General features: G+C 39.0%; 1 protein-coding gene across 1 annotated transcript; it reads right to left on the bottom strand.

Moving 5' to 3' along the window:
* Positions 1-206: 206 nt before the first annotated feature.
* ppp1r3cb (protein phosphatase 1, regulatory subunit 3Cb) lies at positions 207-5,315 on the bottom strand. The gene is made up of 2 exons (XM_072557781.1): positions 5,179-5,315; positions 207-4,494 (listed from the first exon to the last, which is right to left on the bottom strand). The coding sequence occupies exons 1-2, from the start codon at positions 5,190-5,192 to the stop codon at positions 3,555-3,557; spliced, it is 954 nt and encodes a 317-aa protein (XP_072413882.1). The 5' UTR covers positions 5,193-5,315; the 3' UTR covers positions 207-3,554.
* Positions 5,316-8,896: the final 3,581 nt, after the last annotated feature.

Raw genomic sequence — 8,896 nt, 5'->3', positions numbered from 1 at the left:
TGCTTAAAAATGAGTCACGTTTTAGATAATTTAAAAAAACTAATCCAACAGTTAGATTTCAATATCAATCCCGGTTCCACAGGAATGAATCTTTTATGTAAACCTTTATAAGCTGCTGAGAGTGCTCTTTTCTTCACTGGGTCTTGCAATTGATTTTCATTGTGTGTCAACTTGTATTTCTATTTTAGTTCATAAAAACGATTCAGTAAGGTTTACAATATAAAGCTTTATTTTTCTCCATACAATTTCCTAAAAAACAAACAAAAAGGGCAAGTCTAAAGTGGGTAATTACTCAAAGCATTCCTCCTACAGAAAAATATAAATCTCAGGAGAACTCAGCCAATTGGCTTTTGTAAATACCATGAAAGCCAAGTTTGAATTATCCCCTTTTGCCAATTCTAATACAGTTGAAGCAGCCAATCATAAAGCATACAGAAAGAAAATGTGTGATCATTTATGTTGAAAGTTATAACTCAATTTTCTTTATTGAATGGAAAAGTACTTTGAATAAAATGACACTCTCCTTAGACTTTTCCTCCCTTCAAGAATCCTACAACATCAAATCTCAAGTACAAAAATATTTTGTTGATCACAGAGACTGTGTTAACAACCCTTTCACATTTCCCTTCAATAACTGTCCTTTAAATCTACGGCACGCAGTCAGAAGTGTTCACACTAAGATTTCAAATTACACCACAATCACATTATATCAGCTGACAAGTATAATAGACAAAACCTGCAAAGAAATCAAAGGGCAAAATAAAAAGGTGAAGCAGACCATAAAGGCTATGCTCGTTGTAGTAACCATATCAGGTAAAAAATATCATTTTGTTTTATTAATCACCACCCCAGATGACAGTCTCCAAAGAATATACTTACAATGGAGATATGTGAATGCTAATAAGTTTAGAAAGGGAAATTACTGTATACCAGTGAAATACTTTCAGAGGGAAAGTCAAATTTTGAGGTTATCAACGTGACCAAATACAGTGTTGGTGCCATCAACAAGATAGGCACAGCAGAAGGTAACAAATGTCAGATGTCAATTAGGAAGTCACTTTCAAAGACAGTGTTGGGTTTGCAAATCAAGTTTAAAAAGGGGGACGGTCAGGCTTGTCAAGGTGGGTAACCGGAACAAGGATACAGACACTCAATCTGTTCCAGGAAATTTGCTGCTCAAAAGAAAAAAAAGCACATACAATACAAACAAAGAAAAAGTTGATTACTGAAGTCAAAAACATTAAAGATATCATAAAAGCTAATATAAACAAAGAAAACAGTTTAATGTGGGGTTAAATATGTTCTAATTACTCAAAGTATGCATCCTGCTAGCATGACAAGCATTTATGGCTTCATCCCAGTGCACTGATAAGTTACTTCATAGACTAGTTTAAAAGTCAATTAACTAAAGACAACATGACTATAAATATTTTCCTCCTTTTCAGCATGCCTTGTATTTATTTGCATCTTCCACTTTCATCAGTAACTTCATCATCAATTGCAAGCAGAATGCCAAAGAGCATAGCTTTTCATTTCTCTCTATACATAAGGCACAGTAGTGTTGTGCTTATTGCCAGCCTAATAGTCCCAGGACATACGCTACCATGGTAGGTTGAGAATTTGGCATGGATGCACTGCCTTAAAGGAATCAAGTGCTATATCTCCTGACATGTTTCACACATTTGGTGAAATAAGAATTTAAGAAAATAAACGGGCCAGGCTAGTATAAATACCAATATCAACTACATATGGCCATTTTCAGAGTCAACAGGTTTGGTGTAGGGTAGACACTGTGCCTAAACTGAATGGGAACTTCAGACTAGGGGAGTATTCTGGCAGCTGAGAACCTTCATACTGAAAAACAGTACAGGAAACAACCATGAAACTGATTCTAGTGTTAGAGGTCTTGTTCATGAAAGATTTGTGAAACTTGAAAGGGAAACTAACCTTTTAAATAGGATATTTTAAATTTCAGGGTTAATTGTGAAACACATACAGGGCATATACTCAATTGACAAATGAAAATTTAGGATTGGTATTAAATCAATAATACAAGATTTTTTTAAGACTTCCAAACAACATAGCAGAAGCAAAAGACCATTGCCATTGTGATACAGTGGACACTGTTTTGCATAGGGAAGCAGAAGGCATAGCAAGCTTTTCTAGATGGAAAGGCCAATGTGTCTTTGATGAACTGTCTTTCTCATCTGAATGTGTTGTAATCTTCAGCTGCATTATTGAACAGCTGTCAGTACTAATGGCTTGAAAACTTATAAAGTTTGAAGCCAATGCTTACAGCTGCATAAAATGCTTCCTACATTATGGCAATGTTAGTATCAAAGACTGAAGAAAAGATTACAGAATCCTACCTACACGAGAGCAAAGGGATCCATCAGATCCCTTCAAACCAAATCATTGCAGTCTCCAGAAATGTATTACTTTCTAATTATGAACCCATGTGTACCCAAATACAAGTTAATTTTCTAACCTTCAATATGAAGGATCAATTATGAGCACCTCATAGCTAGCTATATGTACATATAGTTAGGAAAAATACAGTGCGCCAGTCACATTTGAAAAAGAGCCGTGCAAAAAATGATAATGTTGGTTGTCTAAACATATTGCTACATACAAACAGGCCTTCTGATTGTCAGGTTTTCCCACCCCTTTAATTTGGATACAAAATAACAGACTGAGGTTAGCTAAAAGCACATAGAACTGAATGTTCATAAGTGTGGAAAACCTTTTGGCTTAATTGATAAAACATTTCCAGAAAGAAGTGAATATTCCCAAAATATAATGCTCATGCATTAGCTGTATTCTGAGGACCTGATCAGTAGAACCCGAAAAAGATGTGTTTGATAGTCTACCACAACAACAATTTGAACAAATGTTAGCTTCTCACAGCTGCATCAAATTTGATTTGGAAACCTGCATAGTTAGCATCCAATAATGTCATTCATTCAACCAAAAGGCACTCAGTTGCTTTACAACATGCAATGTATTTTTGGCTACCTTCTAGTTCAGCCTGTCACGTACCCATGGCTAATCACAATATACATAATCACTGAGTTAGTGCTTGCAAGTTATCTAACAGACTGTTAGTCAGATAAAAATGTTTATAGTACATCTTAGTCAGTGCATTAAGTGCTCTAGCTTATTCTATTCAATTCTTTGCACTCTAACAGCTCTTGTTGTTTTAAAATATAGCAAGCATGGCACAAAACACTACAACTCCAGAATGTAACTTTACCACAGAGCCTCAAGGATCCAATGTGAATTCTCATATTTGCATACTAATTATCCACATTAGTAACTTACGCTGCACTGAAGTGCATGATACAAACAGTCACTAATCTATTTCAAGATGGCCCTATAGTGTATATAGGAGCCAAACAAAATTAAAAGGTTGCAAAGGGAAGCTTTTTGAAAAAGTTACCAAGTTGATTATTAATTTAGTAGGGGCTTTACAGATAAGCAGCATGGTTTTCATAAGTTTTAATATGGAAATTGAGGCAACTCTCCACCAAACAATACAGCAACACTAACATCTGTCACCAATACGGCAGAGCCGTCTCGATCTTTCCCCAGCTTTGCCATTCAGGAAACAGCTCACTCGATGATCGTGGACTTCCAAACTGGTCACATTCAATCGTCTGCATCTTCACAGGGGTCTTGGTCACCTCATCCCTGAAGGTAATCGGAGTCTCATTCCTGTCACGTTTCCAATCGATGTGAACAATGCCGTAATTCTTCCCCTCATTGTTATCCCAATAGATTTGGTGTCCACACTTAAAGGAGATGCAGAACTCGATTCTTTCCTGTGGTGGTATGGATGATGGCAAGTCAATAGCGAAAGAAAATGTGTCTGTTTCAGAACAGCCATAAATATTGTTTAGAAATGTACAGTCCACATCCTTATAACTCTTCCAAGTGTCGAATGTTATCCGGATTTGAACTACTTTATGGTAACTTAGATTCCTCACTGCGACAGTACCCGTGATGAATTTCTCCTGCAGAGTGCAATTTTCAAGGCAGACGAAATTCTTCTTCAGGCGATTTCTAAATTCCACATAGTCTTCAGATGGTGGTGAGAAATCCAGTACCAGGGGCATTCTTTCATTTGCTTTCAGTCCACATGTTGTGTTGTCGAGATCTGTCAGGTCAAACTGTAGTTCAGCAAGCGAGTCTTCACGTTCAGAGAAAAAGTGAACTGCAGTGAGAGAAAAACCTTTATCATCTGCAAAAGCCACTTTCTTTCTTTTGCCTTTGGATTGAGCCCAGCCATCATTACACGTTTCAGTTCCACCTTTCAGACTGATGCAGGGCCGCAGGGGCTTCAGCCTACTGGTGATGTTCAGCCCTCTGTAAGGATCATAGGGGCCAAGGAAATTCCTCATAGGTGGAGAATGAGCCAAACAGAGTCTCATGGCTATATCAACTGGCATTATCGAGACAGGTGGTAACGATCTGGTATCCAAGATATGGTAGACCCTGAAACATGAGGTTCAACATGGTCATATTCTGTTTGTCTAATGGCAACAATGCAACAAAGCCCCTCAACATCTGGAACTCATTCCGGAAAAGTTAACAGTTAAATCATTTGACAACGTATTTTACGAAGGACGCAACGCATCACCCCAGTAAAATTAAATAGAGAGAAAAAAAACAAAATCAGTGTTTGGTACGGCTGCTTTATTCATCGTTCGCAATATTTTGCTCGCGTTTTCAAAGAACAGCGAGGGCTGCAAAGCGTTTAAAAACTTTTAAAGACAAATCAGATTGACTTTTCATTAAAGAAACCTGGTCGGCAGATTTGCCGCTGCCGGTGTCATGGGAAACGAGATGCCGCATTATCACGGTGAAGGGTCACTATTTTAATAAAAGTGTTGCGCGTGGGGAAGAGACAAAAAAAAAACGCAGATCCAAAAAGTTTTGGAGAAAAGCGATCAAATCGGTGGGAGGGTTTGACGCAAATGGTCTCAAGCAAGTTTCCCGGCCGAATAAGGGAAAAGCAAAGAGGAGACGAGCAGACAGAACTTGCAGGTTTAGGACAAGGCTGGCAGTGTTAACACTGGATACATTTAGAGGGACGCAGGAATTGCTACATGGACCAGTGAGTCTCTCTTCGGGAAGTGAACCCTCCCTTCCCCGGGGAGGGAAGGCGGCAGCAATTACCTGGTGCAGTTCATCGGTCTGACTTAAAGGCTTTTCACCAATACAGAGATCATAGCGGAGTTACAGCGAGCTTCAAGTACAGTGTCACCCCCTACACGTGCCTCTCAGCCGTCGCTCACAGGACACGCACAGCGCTCCCCACCACACTTATAAGTGGCCCCGCCCCCTGAGCTCACGCGACAGTACACCGACACTCAATCGCCGGCCTCCACCAATCACAGCCCGGCGACTGTGACGTGAGGGTGTGCCGCCAGGGGGCAGCGCAGGGTGATTTGGGGACAAGTTGGAGGGAGAGGCGTGCAGTGGGTTCGCACTGGCCCCATTGTACACACAGACTTAACCCATCGTGTTCTGGGATTTCACACACACACACCACTTGGTGCAGCTGAGCCTCCTGGGTCAGAGGCAGGGACTGAGTAAAATTCTACATAAAAACCGAAAGAACTGTCAATGCTGTAAATCAAACAAAAAAAAAAACCCAGAAGTTGCTGGAAACGTCTGACAGCATCGCTACAGAGAATTCATTTAACAAACTCAGGAAGGGTCACTCCACCCGAAACATTAAACTCGGATTTCTCTTTATATATAGGGTCATAGAGATGTACAGCATGGAAACAGACCCTTCGGTCCAACCCGTCCATGCCGACCTGATATCCTTCCAGCAACTTCTGTCTTAGTTTCTGATTTACAGTATCCGCAGTTCTTTCGATTTTTATTGGGTAAACATTCTGTTTCTTTCAATCTGCCTGATGGAAATTGGCTTTCCAGGAGACAGAAACTTAAAATGTATTAATTGCTGCCTTAAAATAAGTCAGTAATATCTTGGGCACTATACTGGAAAAGTTAAAGATTTCTCATTTATGACCAAGTAACAATGACCTGTTTACTGAATGACAACCTTTACTTGGAGAAGGTAGCCATTAAAGCGGTTTTGTTTTTACATGGAAGCTGACGTACTGACAGGGTTATAATAGGATACTTTCCGCTTCAACAGCTTAGAATTCATGTCAGCGCCCACGATTTTCTCTCTGTTAATTTAAGTGTTAGTAGATCATAGGTCGAGATGCAGGTATGGGGGAAAGAGTGTACACTTGCCCGATTTGTGTTCCAGGCACATCCATGGGAACATTTGTAGAGAATATCTTCAGCAATGTTTTGAAAATAAAACTTTGACACGTCCCTAGGTGTAAGATAGAAAACCGATTAAACATTTCTACATCTGTCGGCAGCTCATGATAAAGAAACCCTCAGTGCTATAAGAATCAAAACTAAACTCGACTCATTAAACAGCAAGACTGTTTATTTTGGCCTTATTGCTCTAAACTGCCTGAACCCAGGAAGGAAATGGGAATTTAATTACAAGTGATTCATTATTGCCTTTTAAATGGTGCATGCATAACTGAGACAATTCTCAAATAAGAAATATGAACCAGAAAGCCCTCTCTACCAGAATTACATAAGTGGTTCCCACATACTGTATAAAGCTGGAATATTTCGCAATAAAAACTGGTTTGTCAGATACTAGATGTAGGTTTGCTTGCTGAGCTAGAAGGATCGTTTTCAGATGTTTCATCGCCATACTAGGTAACATCATCAGTGAGCCTCTGGATGAAGCCTATTTTTTGCCAGAAAACTGTTTGCCAGATAATTGAGATACACAAACCCCATCTGATAAATGCATCGTGAAAACTACAATGAGGGTTGAAAGGGTTATCAGCCAACTATCTCAGAAGTCTGGGTGAAGATTACAGCAGCAGCTGAAAGCAAGTAAGGAGAAAATGTATGCAGCCCAATGGATTAATTGCCAGCTTTATTGGATATTTAGGATGTGACTTTACAAGGATATCTATCAGAATAGAACAAAGTAGAGGCAGCCAAAGAAGGGACAATGAGTCAATGACATAATGTTAAAGATATTACAATTTCAACCATAATAAATTGGAACAGAGTGAAGTGACAGTGTTGGATTGTCACAACAGGAAACTTAACATGACTTGTGCCAGAAAAAAAAACTGACCACATTATGACGGAGTGCTGATTCTCCTAGCCCGGAAGTCCACAGACCAGGTTCAATGATTACCTTATTCTGCTTAGTCAGTTTTTCATTCTTGGGCAACCTAGTCACCTGCAATTCTTCATCACTAAACATAATAACTGTATGACTAAATCTTCACAATACATTGATTGAGGAGAACACTGTGATTATTTCACTATGATTGATTATCCACCTTCACAGCACTTTCATGAGTAATCCAAAGACACAGTTTAACCATCTGATACCTCCATGTCCCTTTGCTTTTCTACACCAATTGACACATGCTGCTTGTACATTAATCTTCATCTTATTTACTCTGTTTTAATGCAGGGGAAAATGTGCAAACATGAAGTAATGCAGATAAATGACAGTCCTGATAATAGGCACTTCAGGGCTGTATAGGACATGGTTCTTGGATACACATATATGCTCTGCTCTTTCTGGTGCAGATAACAGAGTTGGAGACATTTCACCAGAGCTCTAGTTTGGAGATTAAACAGCAGCACTGTTGCTATGGTGTCCTATAAAAGAATCATATAATAAATCAACATCTACTCTACTTTCCGTATTGTTATCCCCAAGTCATCTTTTTCCAGCTTGATTTGGAGATGCCGGTGTTGGACTGGGGTGTACAAAGTTAAAAATCACACAACACCAGGGTATAGTCCAACAGGTTTAATTGGAAGCACTAGCTTCATCACCTGATGAAGGAGCAGCACTCTGAAAGCTAGTGCTTCCAATTAAATCTGTTGGATTATAACCTGGTATTGTGTGATTCTTAACTTTTTCCAGCTTGAACTCTTTCTTGTTACAAACTGTAATTCCAGCAAGCTAGAATTCTGAATAGTCAGAATGTATATCAATATTAAGCTGTCATGTAGGAGTGTGAAATGTATGCTGAAGATTAACAATAATTCATAATTGTTGCCTTTACATTAGCATAAAGGAGAACTTGATACAATTTTAAAATTAATGGTTGGAAAATTATGTGGGCACACTCATATCCAGAGCTAAATTCCCAGTGTTGAAAAAGCTAATTAGTACATTTTATCCATAATTTATAAAACAGTAGTATCAGTATTTATGATTTTTTTGCCAATCTCTAACTCCTGATCTCCATTATAAACTGCCTTCTTACCCCAACTTCCCTGTCCCTTCCATTCTCACTAGTATTAAAAAAAAACTTGCAACATTTTCATAGATTTTTTTTTAAATCAGCAGGAAACAATTTCCTTTATCCTTTGTGGTTCAGGTTCTCACAGATGAATCATGAACTCAGGCTAAAGATGATAATTTTCACTTCACAGAGATGTGTCTTCCCTTTGTTGACTTTCTGTTATGAGGTGAATAGGTTGGGGCTTTTTTCTCTGGAGCATTGGAGGCTGAGGGATGACCTTATAGAGGTATATAAAATCACGAGGAACATGGATAGGGTGGATAGCCAAGATCTTTTTTCCCCAAGGCAGGGGAGTCTAAAACTAGAGGGCATAGTTTTAAGAGGAGAGGAGAAAGATTTAAAAGGATCTGAAAGGTAACATTTTCACGCAGAGGCATATGGAATGAGCTGCCAGAAGTGGTGGAGATAGGTACAATTGCAACATTTAAAAGGCATCTGAATGGGTATAGGAATAGGAAGGATTGAGAGAGATATGGGCCAAATGCTGGCAAATGGGAGTAGACCAG

Source organism: Chiloscyllium punctatum, chromosome 38 (genome assembly GCF_047496795.1).
Source record: "Chiloscyllium punctatum isolate Juve2018m chromosome 38, sChiPun1.3, whole genome shotgun sequence".
Lineage (NCBI taxonomy): Eukaryota > Metazoa > Chordata > Chondrichthyes > Orectolobiformes > Hemiscylliidae > Chiloscyllium > Chiloscyllium punctatum.
Note: the sequence above shows the minus strand (reverse complement) of the source record. Positions and strands in the feature narration are given on the sequence as shown.